Source organism: Zea mays, chromosome 4, assembly GCF_902167145.1.
Source record: "Zea mays cultivar B73 chromosome 4, Zm-B73-REFERENCE-NAM-5.0, whole genome shotgun sequence".
In the NCBI taxonomy this organism is placed as follows: Eukaryota; Viridiplantae; Streptophyta; class Magnoliopsida; order Poales; family Poaceae; genus Zea; species Zea mays.
The window spans coordinates 45,293,028-45,312,534 of NC_050099.1; the positions used below are offsets into that span (position 1 = coordinate 45,293,028).

Below are 19,507 nucleotides of genomic sequence, written 5' to 3' on the forward strand. Positions count from 1 at the left end.
GAGAGGAGGAAGAACGGCGCGACGGCGGCGGAGGGCATCGACGAGAAACAGATGGAAACCCTACGACCCTCCGCAATGCTAAAGCTGTGGGCTTTAATAGTACCAGCTCGAAGCAACTCAAGACCTACCAGCCCATGTGCATAGTTGGTCCCATTTCGTTAGCAGGCTATTTGCCAATACTATTTCGACCTAGGCCCAGCTAGCCGTTTGGAACGGTCCACGAATGTTAGCGCAGTGTGGCGACCGCAGTCCGCAGCCGAGGTGAGCCATGTCGGCGGCCGCCGTCCTGTGCCGCCTCGGCCTCCGCCTCCGCCGCCTCTCCACGCTCTCCGAACTCCCCGCGGTCGCGGCGGGAGCGCCGCAGCCGCAGCACCCGACCTCGAAGGACGCCTACTTCGCGGCGGTGCACCACCTCTCCACCATCGTGCGGCGGGACTTCTACCTGGAGCGCACCCTGAACCGCCTCCGCCTCCCGTCCCCGTTCCCCACCGACCTAGCGCTCCGCGTCATCCGCGCCGCCGCCCCCGCCGCGCCGCTCCACGCCACGCGCTTCCTTTCCTGGCTCCGCGCCAAGCCGTCCTTCGCCGCCTCAGCCGAGCACTTCGACGCGCTGCTCCTCCCACTCGCGCGCGCGCGGCTCTTCCCCCACCTCTGGTCCCTCGCCTCCGACATGCGAGGCCTCGGCCTCCCCCTCTCGCCGACCACCTTCTCCGCGGTCATCTCGTCCTACGGCCACTCCCGCCTCCCCGACCAGGCCGTCGAGGTGTTCAATCGCCTCCCTCGATTTGGCTGCCCGCAGACCACCGAGGTCTACAACGCCCTCCTCGACGCGCTCTGCGCCAACGGCAACTTCACCGGCGCCTACAAGCTGCTCCGCAGGATGGCGCGCAAGGGCGTTGCACCCGACCGCGCCACGTTCAGCACCCTCGTTGACTCCTGGTGCGCGGCGGGGAAGCTCCAGGAGGCGCAGGCGTTCCTCGATGACATGGCGGGCCGCGGGCTCCGCCCACCGGTGCGCGGCCGTGACCTCCTCGTCGACGGGCTCGTTCGCGCTGGGCATCTGGAGCAGGCCAAGGCCTTTGCCCTCCGTATGACCAAGGAAGGCATCCTCCCCGACGTTGCTACATTCAACTCCCTTGCCGAGGCGCTTTGCAATGCTGGAGACGTGGACTTCGCCGTGTCTCTTCTTGCTGATGCTTCCAGTCGAGGCCTGTGTCCAGACATCTCAACATACAAGGTGATGCTACCGGCTGTGGCCAAGGTTGGCAAAATTGAGGAGGCATTCCGGCTGTTCTATGCGGCTGTTGAGGATGGCCATCGTCCATTCCCGAGTCTATATGCGGCAATCATCAAGGCGCTTTGTAAGGCAGGACGCTTTGCAGATGCTTTCGCTTTCTTTGGTGATATGAAGACGAAGGGGCATCCACCGAATCGCCCTGTGTATGTGATGCTTGTCAAAATGTGCGTGAGGGGCGGTCGGTTTGTGGAAGCTGCAAACTACCTCGTTGAGATGAGTGAGGCAGGGTTCACACCCCGGGCACCGACCTTTAGTGCTGTAGTTGATGGCCTTCGACATTGTGGGAAGCATGACCTTGCCCGGAGATTGGAACAGCTTGAGGTGTCCCTGAAGGGAAATTAGATAGGGTTTGGTTCTGGAGTTAGTTAGGATGGAACAACTCTTCAGGAGCAGCTTCGTTCGAGGATTTTGGGAAGCATAATTTTCTATTTTTAGAACCACTCGATTTTATATGAAATCATCCAAACAAAAATAAATTAGGAGCATAAGGGCTCAATTTTACCATATTTCGGAACCAAACACTATCTTAAGATAACGTTTAGTTCCGAAGTATGGTGGGACAGAGCCATTTCACTCTCAGTTTATTGTTGTTTGGATTGGTTCCACGTACGATGGAGTGATTCTAAAAATGAAAAAATATGTTCATTCCCAAAATCTTCTGGACAGAGCCGCTTCCGGGGACGGAGCTGTTGTATCCCAAGTGACTATGGAAGCAAACGCTATCTAAATAGATGGGGAACTAGATGCGGTTTTCTCTTCCAGTTTGGACCTTGCAAGCTGTGTGGTGCTGCTACTAGATTTTCAGGTAGAAATGACACTTATATTTCTTCTTCGTGTAAATTTAATCTCGTCATAAGCCAGTAAAATCTGCTGTTTTGTTGTGCCTAACAAGATTTACCAACTTTTCAAGTGTCCAAAATAAGATTGATGGATTGTTATTTTTTTAATCTGTGATTTGATCGTCAATTCTGTGGTTAAATAATGTACACTTTTCGTTAATGAATTCACAGTTGAGTTGTGCACTGAAAGTTATCATGGTCAAAAGAAGTAAGTACAGTAAGTTCAATCCGTGATTGTGCTAAATGGATTTATGTACTGTTGATTGTCCCCATTGATGCTCAATAATGTGGAAGAAATACTCAGAATATTTTGATTGAATACCAACTTTAGGAGGCAAGTTACCTTTGTTGTATAGCTCAGTAGCTCACTGTTGCTGTTTAAACCACTGATACGTTTGCCAATTAACTGTCTTAAAATTACGTTGCTTTTACTCGTTATTTTTCATCTAAAAATTTGTCTCTCCTGTAAACCTTACTTTCTTAAGTTCCTATGGTGATAAAACCATATACATCAAACTCTGTTAATTTACAATTTTACCCTAGGACAGTAGAAGGCAAACGGGAAATGAAGTGACAATTCTTTTAGCAGCTAGATGCTTGGGTGTTTTTTTTTCTACTAAGGCTCTTTTGAATGTAGAGCTAATATTTAAAAGCTAAAATTAGCTGGAGATATTCAAATAACTTAGCTAATAGTTGGGCTATTAGCTGGAGACATCCAAACACTTTCAGCCAATAGTGCAGCTAACTATTAGCTACATCGTCAACTACACATTAGTTTATTGGTTGGTTCAAACCAGCTAAAATCAGCTAATAGTTAGTCAGCTAATTCCACTAGTAATTTTTTAGTCAATTAACTATTAGCTCTAGTGTAAATAGAGCTTAGAATGATTGAATGAAAGAATGACATCAGTCGGGTAAAGAAGGAACTTGTCTACATGTACTACTACATTGTGCAGTATGTACATATGGCACATCTAAATTGCTGGGATTGTCTAGTTTTGTTCTAAATTACTAAATACAGAGACTAAAAAAAATTGTTTCTATTTTTTAGTCTTTGTCTTTAGTAATTTATGGAATAAACGGGCTAAAAATGCAAGGACTAAAAAATCTCTAGAATTAGAACCCTATTTTCCTAACGTCCTGTTTGTGTCATTGGAATTGAATTCCATTCTAATAATAATAATTTAGATATATATCAATTAAGATAATTCGGTTTTATGTAAAATATATTTGTATACTATTATTAGCAAGATGTCGGAGACATTTATGTGATAAATTTTTACTATACATGAGTGAGATGAAGAAGAGTGGCATGCAAGTTACAAAGTAGAAACAAATTCTACTAATGCATAAAGTCATTTCCCATCCTCCATCCTATGAATTTAAGATAGACTTATATCTGAACTTTAAAAAGTGGTGGAATGTCAAATTCCAAACAAAATAAGTTAATTTATTTAGTGAATTCTAATTCCTCTAAAATAAAGGGATCCAAACGTCCCTTAAGGGATTTTTATTTTTTCAAGGAAAATTAGTTCATTTTCTCTTATAAAAACGAAAATCCCCTAGAAAAATAGGTTCTCAAACTAGCTCTAAATAAATAAACGTGCCTAAATTTGTCCTACGACAGATGTTCCCCAAAGTGAGCATAAGGTAACACCTGAAGCTCAAAACAATATACCAATGAGATTTGTGGTTGATGGTAGAAAAGGATTTATCTGTCCGGTATAAATGTGAGTTTTGAGTGTAGAGTACATTGTCTTGTTAGTACTCAGGAAAATTGTAGCACCGGTATTTGTCTACTGGGATTGCAAGATTTCTGATAATAATAATAATAATAATAATAATAATAATAATAATAATAATAATAATAATAATAATAACAACAACAACAACAACAACAACAACAGTAATAATAATAGTAATAGTAGTAGTAGTAATATATATATATATATATATATATATATATATATATATATATATATATATATATATATATATATATGGTAGGTGTATTAGGAGCTCTGGGCTTTCTCTAGCTATAAATGGTATATATATAAAATTGTAGCACCGGTATTTGTCGACCACTCCTGTGACCTGGTCCAGCTTGGCGCGCTCACTGCACCCACTCGCTAAGCCAGGCTATCTCTGTGCATGCAAAAAAATATAAAGGCAGGCATGAGTCAAACCTGTTTTCTTGCACGCGCGTAAATTTAGAAAAGAAATATATGACTGTTTCTATTTTTAAATGTTTGATTTCCTCCATAAATATAGAATCGCTGCAATAGACTTGCAACTAGACTTGTCGGGACTAATTTATGATATATATTGATACTAATTATGCTATACAATATAGATATTTATGCAATTCAGTACACTACATAAAAATTTGTTACATGCTGCATGCACAAAATTAGGACGACAAAAATATATGATGAAATAAAATAGATTGGAATGTATGAAAATAAAAATTATATTTAATGATTTATTTCCTTTATAAATATAGGATCGCTACAACAGCCATGTAGCTAGGCTCGTCAGGATCAGTTTATGATATATACTGATACTAATTATGCTACACTGTGTAGATATTTATGCAATTCGGTACACTGCGTAAAAATCTGTTACCTGCTGCATGCGCACAAAATTAGGATGGCAAAAATGTACGATGAAAGAAAATAGATTGACATGCATGAAAACAAAAAATCGTATTTATTGCTTTATTTGCTTCATAAATATAGGATCGCTCCAACAGCCATGTAACTAGACTCGTTAGAACCAGTTTATAATATATACTTATACAAATTATGTTAGACGGTGTAGGTATTTATTCAATGTTGTATACTGTGTAAAAATATGGCACGTGGTTCACTGGTGGACGCATCTCTAAGTTCGAGCGTAAAACTCTTAAGTTTTGAGCATAAACCCCCTCGGTTATAAGCGTAAATACCGAGTCAATGTGAGAGGTTGATATCTCTTTTGGGTTGTATTCACGATCCTATTTTTATGTCAGTTCCGAAAAATATGGGAGTCGCATCCATGGGGTTTCTATTTTTCTGCAGATCCAAAAATTATGGCAGATCGTTGGAGTTTCCATTGCATGCGTAAAAATTTTGGATGATATTTTCGTTTCCACTGCATGAATGCAAAAAAATAGGATGACATAGTTCACACAGAGCATAAATTCATATACAAAGTCGCATGAATACATACACTGTGTAACATAATTGATAAAAAAACCTAATATCAGTTCAACTAAGAGCCCTCGCGGGAATTAAGGACAGTTTTATGGCAACATAAAATCATATTCATCGTCATAAAATCATCACTGGAATATATATAAATAGTGTAAGTAGCATGCATAAAACATAATCATAGATGGCATAAACATGGATCGAATAGTTCGTCGGAGGAGGACGATCCCGAGGCCGCTAGATCAAAGGACGTCGTCGAAGCCACCGGATCGGAGGAGTTGGTCGTCGAAGGGCGCCAGAGCCACCCATGCCTCGTGTGACCGCCATCGCCAGAGACGACCGCGCCTCGCACAACCGTCGTTGCCACCAGGCCTAGGGTGCGCCGTCGCCGCCCATCCGCTTCGGGAGCGCCGTCACCGCTTGCTCGCCTGCCTCGGAAAGCGTCGTCGTCGCTCGTTCCAGGTGGAGCGCCGCTGTCAGTCGCCCGCCTCGGGGCGGCACCACCGCTGGCCCCCAGGATCGCCGCCGCTCGCACGCCCAAGGGAACCGCCGCCGCTGCTAAAACCTAATCCCTGGCTGCGTTGGAGTGTTTTTATAGCAGCCCGGACCTGGTCCGGCTCGACTAGATTGCACCGTCTAACTTAGGCTTCCTCTAGTTATTGAAAGTTCAGGGCTCGTAATATATATATACTAGTTAAATTCCCGTGTGTTGCCACGGTTTCCATTTATACTCATCTTGTTGTCTAGGTGGGTGCGAATATGGATTTGGAACCAATAATAATGTTTGAATCCTTTGTTTGTGCATAATTTGTTTTTTTACCATTTAAATGTGAGGATCTGGTTGACGCACGACGCCCGTGAAAACGGTGGAAACTGGATGTCTCTTGTACATGAATCACCAACAAGCTACGGAGTGCAGGACACGCAACAAAATTTTGATCATGCAAAGTCATCATAGAGATAATGCAGGCAAGCATCAATATTTCTAAAACAAATCAATTTTGCCATTATATAGAAGGATTGAGATGAAAGAACCATCAAATTCTAGAGTTTTTTTGTTCACTTGCAAATCCAATCCATGGTGTCTCACATATATGATGACTTTGGAATGCTCACAGCTAACCAGGCCACGTACGTTGTTTGTATCTTCCCTACTCATGCCACCTGATGTTTTTGGGGCAGCCAAATTAGTCGTGGGTTGCTGCTATTGCTGAATATGGCTGACAACATCCTGAACAATGTTGATTGAGGTTTGGTACCACTGGATCTAGAAGTTGGGCCACATGCTTCTTTGCAGTTCACACCATCGTCATCCCACCATGAATTTGTTAATAGTTGACAGAGGGTGTTGTTGTGTTAGACCTTAGTGTGCCAATAAATTTTTTAAAATAAACAATAGTGTGCCAGGGATCTAGGAATATCAGAAGAGCCTTCTTACAAATTTGGTAGGCATGACAGAACCTCCTCACACACCATTGATGTTTGCTTGCAGCGGCATAGAAGCGATCATTGCTACGCACAACAATCTACGACCACATAAACAATAAGGACTAAATACCATGAACGCCTTGCTTGACACCCCTTGATGGCATTAGACCATTGCTGGCTATTGCAGTCACCAAAACTACCAGTAGCCTACATTACTGAAAAACATAAAATTTCAATAGATACAAATAAATCATATCAATAAGTGTATTAGTACTATGGTAAGAAAAAAGTCAACTTCTCCTTTAGTAGTTGTAATCAATAAGATATCTCATGTATATTCAAATTTTCTCCTCTCAGTTAATTCCAGCCTGCAAGGTTGGAGTATAGCCAATCATTCACTATGATGTCAAACAAAATGTTTAGCTTATGAAACATTAGCAATCACACATCTGGAGAATATGGTGATGTAAACAAAAAGAAAGAGATATTCCATTTTATGCTATTCTCAACATTAGGACACATATCACGGACAGAAACAAAAACTCACAATTTAACTCATGAAATAGATTGGATAAGTTCAGCAAATAGTTTTTTTAAGGACAAGTATTCGTTTTAGTTCAAAATTCAATGAACGCAAGACACCACTTCTCTCAAGTGTGTAGCTCTGCTAAACATTACAGTCAGTAACCAAGTATCTCCTTAGCTATTTATTTAATAATAAATCTGGCTTAAAGAATATCAAGTGATGAGTAGATATTACAACAAATCGATCAATGCCTCATGTTCCTTATTGTCGGTGTTTCGACCCGGGGGTCCCTGGACCGACGAGTAAAATTGTCGCTGCGTGCCCCAGCCCAGATGGGTTGGCGCGAGATGGAACACAAGGGGGGAAAACCGCGGCTCGTGTTATCCTGCGCCAGAGTGGGTGCGCTTGCAGTAGGGGTTACAAGCGTTCGCGAGGGAGAAAGAGAGTGTGAGCCGGTTCGTCAGCCCGTCCTCCCGCGCGACCACCCTCACGTATGAGGGCCCTGGCCCTTCCTTTTATAGATGCAAGGAGAGGGTCCAGGTGTACAATGGGGGTGTAGCAATATGCTAATGTGTCCGGCAGAGAGGAGCCAGAGCCCTATGTACATGCCAACGTGGCTATCGGAGAGGTGCTAGAGTCCTGTGTACGCGGTGTCATGGCCATCGGAGGAGCGTTTGAGCCCTGTAGAAGCACAGCTGTCGGGGCTGCTGGGACCTTGCTGACGTCTCCTTGCTTCCGTAGGGGGCTGAGAACCACCGTCGTCATGGACGCACGCGGGGATCCATCATTACTTGTTACCGGGGCGAGCCTGGATGGGACGCCGGTCTTGTTCCCCCGTAGCCTGAGCTAGCTAGGGGTAGGGTAATGATGTACCCCCTGCGGCGTGGTCGGTCCGAGCCCAAGGTCGGGCGAGGCGGAGACTCCTCCTGAGGCCGAGGCCGGGGTCGGGCGAGGACGCGATTTCTCCCGAGATCGAGGTTGAGGCCGGGCCCTGGGTCGGGCGAGGCGGAGACCACCTTCCGAGGTCGAGGTTAAGGCCGAGCCCTGGGGTCGGGCGAGGCGGAGACCACCTTCTGAGGTCGAGGTTGAGGCCGAGCCCTAGGGTCGGGCGAGGCGGAGACCACCTTCCGAGGCCGAGGCGGGGGCCGAGCTCTAGGGTCGGGTGAGGCGGAGCTTCCTGTTGCGCCTGAGGCTGGACTCAGTTGCTGTCAGCCTCACCCTGGCGGGTGGCATAACAGTCGGAGAGGGGCGAGCAGCGCTGTTTTCATGTTAGGTCAGTCAGCAGGAGGGCGAAGTGACTGCGGTCACTTCGACCTTGCCGACTAAGGCACGCGTGTCAGGATAAGGCGCCAGGAGATCCTTGCATTAAATGCGCCTACGATATGGTCGGTTGGTGAGGCGATTTGGCCAAGGTTGCTTCACAACGAAGCCTGCCCGAGCTGGGGTTCGGGCGAGTCGAGGGTGCGCCCGTTGCCTGAGGAGGCCCTCGGGCGAGGCATGAATTCGCCTGGACTACTGTTCCCGCCCGAGGCTGGGCTCGGGCGAGGTGAGATCGCGTCCCCTGAGTAGACGAAGCCTTGACTTTAATCGCGCCCATCAGTCTCTGCAGCTTGTGCTGATGGTGATTACCAGTCGAGTTTAGGAGTGTTGGGGGTACCCCTAATTATGGTACTCGACACTTATATATGCATTTTTTATAATATATCTTTCTTAAACCTCCTATGAAGAGATTGGCTGATTTACTAACTTTATACAAAGGCTGCAATAGCCTTAGAGAAGGCCATCAGCCAGGATCATCGTCAAGTTATTAAGTGAGCAAGTGAGCCTCAGCAAAGAGGGTTTCTTAGGCAAGCTTGGCTTGCTGCTGGGACCAGTAGACCTAGGTCGCCAGGACCCAGTCGAGCAGCTCCTAAAGCACCGGCTCGCCAAGTCGCTGTTGCAGCGAGATGCTCGCTCTGTGTACCGGATCGGGTTAGTTAGCGTGCAAGAATGTGTCTTCTTTGTTTTTGGTGAACCATTCTAGTACTAAAACCCACAAGTGCCAAACTATTGGTTAAATTGGCCAAGTAATCTAACCCCACTAAAGATTTTGCATAAAGCATAAGTATACAATCCCGTGCAAAAAACTCCTTCCACAACAATTAAAAAGGTTCGGCAAAAGAAGGAAATCAAGAGGACCAATCAATAAGACAACAAGGAAACTAATTATTAGCTTTGACAAGTACATGCAAAGACATATATTTTTGCTTTAATGAGAATACAGAAGCCAAGGAATTCTGTTAGGTTGAATGGGGGGGATAAGAAACTATACCTTCTTGTTCCATGCTTTTCGATTGTGAGCACAGGTGCTTCGACTTCAGCAACATAGAATGGGCGTCAGATCCTGTGTTGCCCCTGCTCTGGTGACCATTTAGACTTATTTGCTAGAACTACAGGTTCTGCTTTGGGGTCTGCAGCTAGAACCGAAAAAAGGCTCATGAGTTTGTGGATACTTTATTAGGCGATGATACACCAAAGTAGTGTACAAAATCATGATCACTGCCATGATAGTTCATTGCTAATGTGATATGTCAACTTCACCATGCTTAGAAGACGAGTCAGCAGCAATTCTATATCCATTGATTCTACTTCATGGATTTTTTTCTTCATTAGTAAATAAGTCAGGACTGTCTTCCTGCAAAGAAAAGGTTTGTTTGGTCAATGAAATAACCAACATGCAAATTAACTGGAACCTTGAAATTGTTAAAGTTTTCCAACTATTATTACAGGCTATAACAAAAGAAAATAACAGAACAGGAAGCAAGACATCTATTAGTCAAACAACATGTCATATCTAGAAAACTAAGAGTACATTACTTTGCTTTTATAATGCATTTGAGCATTTCTACATAAAAACAAAAGTGATGGTCATTCTGTCTAACAAACTTATCACTACGCCTCAGATTATAAATTTCTAAATTTACTGGTAAGCAGCTATGATTATTAGTATTTAGTAGTGTGATGGCTGGTTTTTTTCAAAGCATAAAAAACTGCAGTGCTAGCATTCTAGGGCAAAGGGAAGCACTAATTGTTTCCTCTGTACCTAACATGGTGAAAGATGCCTATACCTAACATGGTGAAAGATTCCTATTGGTACCATTCAGTAGCTCCATAATGCATTAATTAATTTGATGTGATAAGAAGAAAGTAGAAGTCACTCTGCATGACATGAGATTTGAACACTGAGTATAAGGAGCTAGAAACGCCGAACCATTTTTAAGCTAAGTTGCATGGCATGAACAAATGTTAAAGCCATTGATTTAAATACTCGGACTGATAGTAAAATATTTACCACCACCACCAAGGCCATACACTAACCTGATACACGTCCATTGGTAGATATGTAGGCCAATAGCTGTAAAGCAAATATATTTTATCAGAACTACACAAACATGACCAACAACATCAAAAAGCCAGCTTGTCATGCTAGGACCCTAGAGCACATGAATGAGATCAAGTCTCCAAAGCTATGAACATGTTGTAACAAGAGCTAGTATCAAAGCAATGTGGCAAAAAATATTTACCCTATTGTAAGCACATGGCCACTTATTTCAATGCTGGAGGGAAGCATTGTCCTAGCTCGAGATGATTGCCTGAATGAATCATTTATTTCTTTGGACAACTCAATGTCCTACAAAACGAGACAAATGCAGCGTTCACCTTCTTTGTCGTTGTGTTCGCCGCCACGATGTCGACGTCAAGCTCCAGTCCCACTATTGTCCCCAAATCAATACCATACATACCTGGTATATTACTATTTATCAGTCAACATTTAGAAAATTAGGGAGCTCATCATTCAAAATTGTAAACGATTGGTAAAATTTATTACTATTTAGTAGTAGTCTGGACCGCTACACCTAAAGGTTGTGCTCTGCAGGAATGGAGAGTAGTAGGCGGAACAGCTGCACCTGGTGGTTGTGCTCCCGCGTCGCCACCGCATCGCCCACCTTTCTTTGTCGCTGCGACCTAGAGATGCAAGTCAAACTTTGGCAACCTTTGTCTTGGCACAAAGCAGGTCTAGCAAAACAATATACAAGTCAGTATCAGTTAGCAAGAACATGCATTAAAAAATAAAACAAAACAACAAGTGAAGCATATTCTCCTCTAATACAATGAGGTGCGGTTCTCCTGCTTGTTATAGGAAAATAAGCAAAGAAAATTACATATGAGCTTATACTGAATGATCAGCTCTAGCAATACACAATATTGCAGAAAACAGTTGGTTAACAGTTGTACAAATGTGTAGACCTTTCTGTTTAAGTAGTTATATGCTTGGCAAATATTCTAAAATGTTCCACATGATCAAATTCCAAATTCAATGACCAAATGGTTACTTACAATGACTGCATATATATTTTTGCTCAGAAATAAGTCTTGAATCCTAGCCTTTGGAAAGCTACGGAGTGATTCAATACACTCCTAGAAAAACTTACTTTAATCTCAATTGCTCTCATTTAATACAGTGTATGATAATTGTTTGCCTTTCAGTCTGATCATTCCTTGATGACCGCCGGGAGTACAATTTTAAAAAATATATCAAGGATTAATTAATTATTTAAAAGCTCAATCATTAACCAATCAGTGATCTAGGACAAATTCTAATCTATATGCTTGTGAAGTTAACCAGGTTATATATCGGAGTTCATTGAGATGAAAACACATATAAATATTTACTGACACATTCGCGCACCAAATTTAACTCGACCAACAAACAATAGATATGCCTAGAAGTAACATCAACAAAGTAAATGTATAGAATATCAGTAAGCTTATCACCGCAGAAGAACTGAGCCCTGAACTATCAAGACCTTTCACACAAGAAATATATCCTATGATACCCTACAAGAAATCATTTGCTAGAAATATATCCTATGATCAAATCGAAGTACGCAGCAGCAACACAAATACTACAAACTAAAGTGAATCAATGCAACCATTGTTTCATCATCCTAGAAAGTTCATAATTTTGTCTATACATCTTGTCTAGCAAGAGACACCAAACACACAAAATCAATGACGACGAAAACTCAAATTAGACATAATCGATACACAGTCAGTCGATTCCTCTTAGTTTGTCTACATCAGTTGACAACCATGATAGATAGTATTAGTTACTCCTAGTTAGTTATCCCCACATAAATAAATAGAAGTTAGGGAGTTCATAGGAGGGCAACAGGAGCGAGCTTCCCTGAGTGTATGCATCCATCATATTAACACAACGAAAGGGTGGCTATGTCTTGGGTCGTGGCCCCATCCATACATAAACAACAAATCACTTGTTCACGCTGAGAAGGTCGATCAAGGGGAGAGAAAGAAGGGGAGGAGTGTCATGTCGAGGAACCCCTGGTGGAGCTCCATGAAGTTGCGTTCTACCTCGTGCGTCGTGACATGGCGGTCCTGGATCACGTGCACCGCGGCGAGAACGACGCCCAGCTCCACCACCCGTAGTGGCTGTCGTACAAAGTCGCTCCCTTAGGAGATGACTGGATTTCGTCGCCTGTCATGTCGTCCTGCCATTAAAATGAACACATCGTCATATCTCTATGTCTTTCCTCGATAATAGATCTAGGTGGAGGACTTGCCTCTGCCATTAGCGGGTTCTCCGTGCAGGCGGACGAACATGGCATGCCTGGATCCAGTGTCTATCATAGCCGCGGTGCGCGCGGAGGGCGTCTGCTAGGCACAACGACTTGCCCTTCTCATTGGCGCCCGGATCGGTGCCAACACTTACCTTCTCCCAAGCTCAACTTCACTAACATCAGCATCGATCGATAGAATCTAACATGGACAATAACAATGTGGTGAGACTATATCCTACTAAAATTAACAATTACAGAAACATATAGTAATGCCTTTAAGATCTCACCTCATCCATCAGATACCTCTCAAACTTAATAGCGGATTTTGGTAGCAATACACCGATAGATTTCTTTATGAATAAAACAATTTTGTCATAACAATCAAGTATATAAAACTATCAACTTCTAAAAACTTCAGTAATACAATTTCACACGATTGTACATCGATGCTGGTATAGAAAAAGTTGACAATCAAACATTGAGAAAAAGTTGACGATCAAACAAAACTTAAATAGCAAGTAAACATTGATAACCAAACAGAGTAAATATTACAAATCCGTTGGTCAAGATGTTCTATTACCCTTTAGTAACCTTGGCTACCAGGGAATCCAAAGACCATTTCTAAACTACAAGCTGAAAATGAATATCAAATAACCTTCAAATAAAAATGTTTAGGCGCAGTCATACAGAGAGTTTGCTAGAACTATAACTCGATGTCTCACTATGAATTGAAGGTGCAAAAGAAATTTGAAAACTAAATTAAAGCACTGAACGTAGGTTTAATATGTATATAGAGATAGTGTAATATAGATGCATAGCAAAAGCTATATCCCTGAACAAGCCAAATCAACTTACAGTTAAGAACAGAGGTAAAAGCTTGGATAAATTCTGAAATTGACCATTAACAAATAGAAATGACTTGACAAAATTTTAAATTTCAAGGAGCTCTAATTAATGCATAATTGTTTCTCTAAATGCAATGGCATGTCAAAACTTAATAAAAGCATTAGGAACTGCAATTGTCATACCTCGCTCAAGCAGGATGTCAATGATTAGAGAGAGAGTTGTCGGAGAGTGAAAAGGTGCACACCCCTCCTCGCCCTTCGTGTTCAGCAAGCTTGAGAGCCCTAAAAAAGTTATCAAAGCCAACAGGACATTATTGTCGTGAAACATAGCTCATCAGGTGACACTAATCAGATCACTATATATGGTACACATAAGTTACTAAAATTCAAAAAACAATAGTAGTGTCAATAACAATAAAGTTATTTAATGAGTCTAAATATCATTACCTGATTCCTGACCTAAGTTGCTTTGAGTCTGGTAGTAATCTATAGTCTCATGGTATTACACTGAAATTTACCCATCTGCCCAGTTACACTGAAATTTACATTGACGAGTTTCCAATAGCAATAAACATGTAAGCTGAAGCTTCTGAGTTCTGACATCATCCTCAATCTACAATTACACCCTGAAAATGTGAAACGTTAGTAAAGGGACCTCATACTCGACTTTAATGTACTAAAAGGCACCATCACCAGACAGGGTAAAAGTGAATTCCATTAACTGCACATAAGTTACAACAAAGAACAATCATATGCCTGTTTATAAGGAATTCAGGCATTGCAACAGCATATGAAGTCGAAAACTAATGAATAAAGCAGCTGACCAGTGATTTAAGATAATGCAAAGTTTATTCCAAGGCTCCAGGCCAGATTGCTTGTCTTCCTTTTATATTCAAGGTTACAAAAATTATCTATAGCTAGATAGTTAATCTAGCCCTAGACGATGGGAATTTAAAGTCCATGTGCGAGCAAGAAGTCAGTCCGATTCCAACCAGCAAGAAAGAAATCATCAACTGGATTGTCAACACATGAGTATCAAAATAATATAAACATTACACATGAGTAGCAAGGAAATGTAGTTGAAAATAGCAACGAATTTCAATCCCCAAAACTGAAATTTGTTTTTGTTTTCTATCATAATGCAGTCAAAAGTCTAATCCAAAACCTCGCAAGACAGTAAGCTTTATACCGATCCATATGGTCATGGTAGCTTTCCATATACACAATCAAGTACTTATAACGTATGGTGGACACGAAGGAAATGCTAACCAGAATCAGCTCGATTATAACTGGGTCACTGAACGGGCATCAATTGAACACTACCAAAAACTGTCAACATTCATCTGAGCCCCAGACAGGTAGCTGAATTACACGGCAGATAACCCTGAATCGCACGCAATACTCGAAAAGGCGAGCATAGGAATCGCCCAATCCCAAAACTACATCTCCATCGCAGGGGAGCGCTATCCCGAAAATCACCACGCAACACAATTTGAAGCCTCCCAGCTCGTAGAAACCAAACTAATCAGATCGAACCGAGGTGGGGCGAGAGGGACGAGAGTCGGGTGAGAGGGGACGAGGAGGTTCGGGCGAGAGTGAAGCAGAAGAGCGCGGCGTGCGCCGCGGCCGCCTGGGCCGTCTTCCCCACCCCTACCCACGTGTGGCCCCGCCGCCGCTGCATCCCTCCTGCTCCCTAGGCACCCAACGGGAAAGTCAAATCTTCCCTTCTCCACCGACTCTGCTTCCTTGGACTCAATGCTCGGCGATGGTCCCGGAAACTCAGAGAAATGGGGGATGAAAAGGAACACGGGTACCAGGGTTTCTCTCTCTAGTCTAGCGATGGAGCCGTGGAGAGAGTGGACGGCTGCCGAAGAGGATGGATCGGGTCGGTCGCAATGCGTTCCACCGAGCCGAGAGTCTGAGACACCAAGAGTGAAGGAAACTGAAGAAGGCAGTATGGTGGACACGAAGGAAACCGAAGTGCATCAGCAAATCGGCATACTCACATAGCTATGGGAACAATTGAGCAAAGATATAACTACTCTAGGTGTTTGAACAATGTTATGCTTTATACTGATGCAACAATGGAAATATTTATTCATCAACCTATTGTGTGTTGTTGCAGCGCACTTGGATAGATTGCACATACAAAGCAAAAAATGCAAATATAGAAGATGGATCCTACCAAAGACCTTGGCAAAAACAAGGTGCACATGTTACTAAATAAACATTTCAGCAAGCAACATAAATGGTTTATCAATACATGTAACATATGAGTTGATGAATAAATAATAATGTTAGATTTTCAGTTCCATAAAAATATCTTAAGTGTCACTATATCATCTCATAATGCATATAGACAGATATTTTTCACCGAGTTCGTGTGTCAAGTGTTAAATCTATAGGCCAATCTACCAGATATAATTATGTTACATTTATAACCATATGTAATAGATTGGAATAAAAAATAATCTAGTGTTAGTTAGTACACATAAATCAGAGCAATGTTACATCGAGAAAACACAATTTATAAGAACAAGGGTAGTACGACAGGAGTTGATGGCATGGTCTTTAGGATTCATGCCTCTGATGGGGCTATTGTTGCGAAATTTAAATCTTCTTCAAAGGCAATAACTTAAATGCTCAATCACATGATCTTTAAAATCTGTTAAATTCTATGTTGTTAGTTTGATAAATCAGAGTACTAGAACGTAGTAGATCTACCAAAAGTTAACATGTGGCTAACAGAAAGCTTTCTATGGTCCAAACGTTTCTTTTTAGTATGAACTAATGTACTGAAATTGTCAAATGTAGACTTTACTTATAGGTCACAAGACATAGGAATGTATAAATAACTGTAATACAGAGGCATGGTAAAATTCAACAAGGAAAATTGGGAGAATGACATGAGCATCCACTCACAACTCATTGAAAGATGGCTGGCTATACAAAGATAGGTTGCTCAACAAATCAACGTGAAATAGTATACAGACAAGGCACTTGTAGGCATGAAACAAATGAGAACATGGAAAGACCATGGAAATGCATTTTGTAAAGGCATTCCAAGGCACCTATCTCCGCCAAAAAGAGCAGGCAGGAGCACAATCAAGTGAAATGGATACCTGAGTCGATGCACCTGGACATACAAGAGAAGAGAAACTTAAAACACATCATTGTTGTTGACCAAATCCTTACTGGACACCATCGAGAACCTGCAGGGTCATAGAAGCAGAAATGAGAGCGCACATAATGAACACAAAGAGAAATAAGAGGATGATAAATTACCAAAATAAGCAACAACATACCAAAATGCAGGTGCAATTTATACTCGAACGCATAATCCATAAGCACAACTTATATAGGCACATAATTTGGTTTGACAGTAACAACCTATGAAAAAAGTATAAGATAAATAGATTCTGTTATTCTCAAGCAAGAATAGCACATGCATTTTTAGTGTAAGAATTTCATAGATAAAATGAGCATAAACATTAAAGCTTGTTCCTAATTCTTATGCTGGTTACACATGTGCATAACAAAATCATGTGGGTATGTCCACTATGTGAGTATGCTTGTGGATCTGAACTTGTAAAAAACAAACGAGTAAAGCATATAGATGGGCCTGGGGATCCATGTCCAGGAAGAGGGGGAGGAGGTGGTGGAGCAGAACCTCCCTCCGGCGGGACAGGAAGCAGTGGTCACGCTTGGCGGGGTGATGGTGGTGGGGAGGGGAGGAAGGGGAAGGTATGAGCTTGTTGCTGAAAATGGGGGGCGACCTCTTGCCGCTCCCAGATCCTATCGCGCGCGGGGAGGGGTGTTGAGGGTGCGGCAGAGGTCACGGCGGGGGCTTGTCCAAGATGGACAAGTACATCGCGTACCCGGTTGGAGCGTCGCGGCAGGTTGGGCCAAGAGCATGAATGGCGTCTCGAACTTGACGACGACCACCGGTAGTGCGGTGGACACGGGCGCGGGGCTGATGCTGCCAACTGGATCTGTGGCGGCTGCGATCCGGACACCATGACGGCTAATGGGGGATGCGACGCCATATTGGGAAGTCTAGGGGTTAGGGTTTTGGGAGGAGCAGAGGGGTGGTGGCTTCTCGACAAGTAGGGCGAGATGTGGGCATCTTGGTCACCGAGCACCGCTTGGGCGGCGCCCTAGCGGTGGTCATCACGGACGAGCTCGCCGGTGGCGGATGGACGGGCGTGGCAGAGGTGGTTTGTGCGGGCAAACGGACGGGGGCGGTTGGCGGCCGGGAGGGCGAGGATCAAGTGTGGGGTCGGGAGGATCGAGCGTGGGGTTGCGATGGACGATGGTGGATGATGTGGGCAATAAGATGGACGGTGCGGATTAAGGGGAGGCAGAACGACAGAACGACAGAACCAGATGAGGCAGACTACTATTGCAGCCTTAATAAGTAGTATAGATATATGAACAATGAGCTTGATTTGCCTCACTAACTTTATTTTACGAGTCTAGTGAGCATCACCTTTTTCATTGGAACTGGGCATGTGTCATTTGTTTTGGCTTGTCGTACCTTGGGTTGGACGAAATGTTGTGACTCATCGCGGCTCGCTCGGTTCGTGGTTAGCTCGTCTCTGGTCAGCTCATTAATTTTTTTTCACGAGATAAGCTAACATCTTAGCTCGGTTCGTTAACGAGTCAGCACGTGAGCTAAACGAGCTACCACATTTCAATAAAACAAAATTATATGCATATCATTTACGTGTTATATGTATGCGTGGAGTCTATAATGTATGAGTTATACTAATGATTTTGATGAATTATAGGCATGTTTGGTTCACTGCCTAACTTGACACACTTTGCCTAACTTGACACACTTTGCCTAACTTTTATGCCTAAGTTTAGTTCTTCAATTCGAACGACTAACCTTAGGCAAAGTATGGCACAGTTAGCCACGAACCAAACAGGCCCTATTGCTATATGTTAAATTGGTCTATGCAAATATAACTGTGAGTTAAACTGATGAACATGTGTGTGAATTGTGAATTGATAAGTGATGAGTTGTGTTAATTTGGTGTACATTGATGTGGTCCGCGAAACTTGAGTATAATTACTATTTTATATTGTTCAATTAGTTTGAAATTAAGGCTATCTCCAATAGATCCCTATCTCATCCCCTATTTCATCCTCTATTTCAAACTTTTCTTTCCAAATAGTGTCAAACAATGTCATCTACAATTTTGTGTCCCCTATTCTACGCACTCTATTGGAGATAGTCTAACTAGAAATTGATTATTATATACATATTGTTTTTTTCTGCTCTGACTCGCGAGTTAAACGAGCCAGCTCGAGCTTGTAAACGAGCCGAGATGAGCCAACTCATTAGCTTAACGAGCCACCTCAAACTCGGACGAGCCGAGCTGGCTCGATATCTAGCCCTATCGTACCTCCTGTTTCGAAATGATGGCCATGGATGATTTTGCAAAGCTGCCAAGTGTTACGTTAGGTGGCGTTTGGTTCCACAGCATACTGAGAATCCAGATGAGTAACCAAACAGAGCATGTTTTTTTGTCTTGGTTATCCCACAACATGAGAGAATCCTATTATCTGCACATCCAACTATATAGTCTCAGATTGAACTTTGTTAAGGGCAAGCCTCCTATGGTGCAAGATAGAGAACGTTACATTTTATATCCTGAAAACTATCCTAAGCATAATATTAGAAGAATTCATGCTAAGAAATCTCATCATGTTGCTCAGCATGCTTACATTTACAGAAATGAGGCTTCTAGTTCTAGG

At 42.9% G+C, this 19,507-nt stretch overlaps 1 protein-coding gene and 2 long non-coding RNA genes across 7 annotated transcripts; 1 reads left to right on the forward strand and 2 right to left on the reverse strand.

The window, feature by feature from the left end:
• The first annotated feature begins 217 nt into the window (after nucleotides 1-217).
• Nucleotides 218-2,212, forward strand: LOC100304439 (Pentatricopeptide repeat-containing protein mitochondrial). The gene has a single exon (NM_001165872.2). The coding sequence runs from the start codon at nucleotides 269-271 to the stop codon at nucleotides 1,637-1,639; it is 1,371 nt and encodes a 456-aa protein (NP_001159344.2). The 5' UTR covers nucleotides 218-268; the 3' UTR covers nucleotides 1,640-2,212.
• A 4,103-nt stretch (nucleotides 2,213-6,315) lies between these two features.
• Nucleotides 6,316-12,889, reverse strand: LOC103653196 (uncharacterized). Of its 4 annotated transcripts, XR_002269078.3 has the most exons (7): nucleotides 12,694-12,886; nucleotides 11,150-11,337; nucleotides 10,845-11,063; nucleotides 10,639-10,675; nucleotides 9,862-9,955; nucleotides 9,593-9,731; nucleotides 7,038-7,123 (listed from the first exon to the last, which is right to left on the reverse strand). It is a non-coding gene; the product is annotated as an uncharacterized lncRNA (long non-coding RNA). The 4 variants fall into 4 exon arrangements; XR_002269079.3 differs by having other exon boundaries at nucleotides 6,316-7,123; nucleotides 9,593-9,955; nucleotides 11,229-11,337; nucleotides 12,694-12,889; XR_002269076.3 differs by having other exon boundaries at nucleotides 9,593-9,955; nucleotides 12,694-12,889.
• Nucleotides 12,890-12,907: 18 nt separating this feature from the next.
• LOC109946018 (uncharacterized) lies at nucleotides 12,908-17,215 on the reverse strand. Of its 2 annotated transcripts, XR_002269081.1 has the most exons (6): nucleotides 17,050-17,215; nucleotides 16,867-16,956; nucleotides 14,192-14,370; nucleotides 13,928-14,026; nucleotides 13,187-13,249; nucleotides 12,908-13,098 (listed from the first exon to the last, which is right to left on the reverse strand). It is a non-coding gene; the product is annotated as an uncharacterized lncRNA (long non-coding RNA). The 2 variants fall into 2 exon arrangements; XR_002269080.1 differs by having other exon boundaries at nucleotides 13,187-14,026.
• Nucleotides 17,216-19,507: the final 2,292 nt, after the last annotated feature.

Bases quoted from the DNA above. Each gene is read 5' to 3' on its own strand.
- LOC100304439 (NM_001165872.2), top strand. From the start codon at position 269: ATGTCGGCGGCCGCCGTCCTGTGCCGCCTCGGCCTCCGCCTCCGCCGC.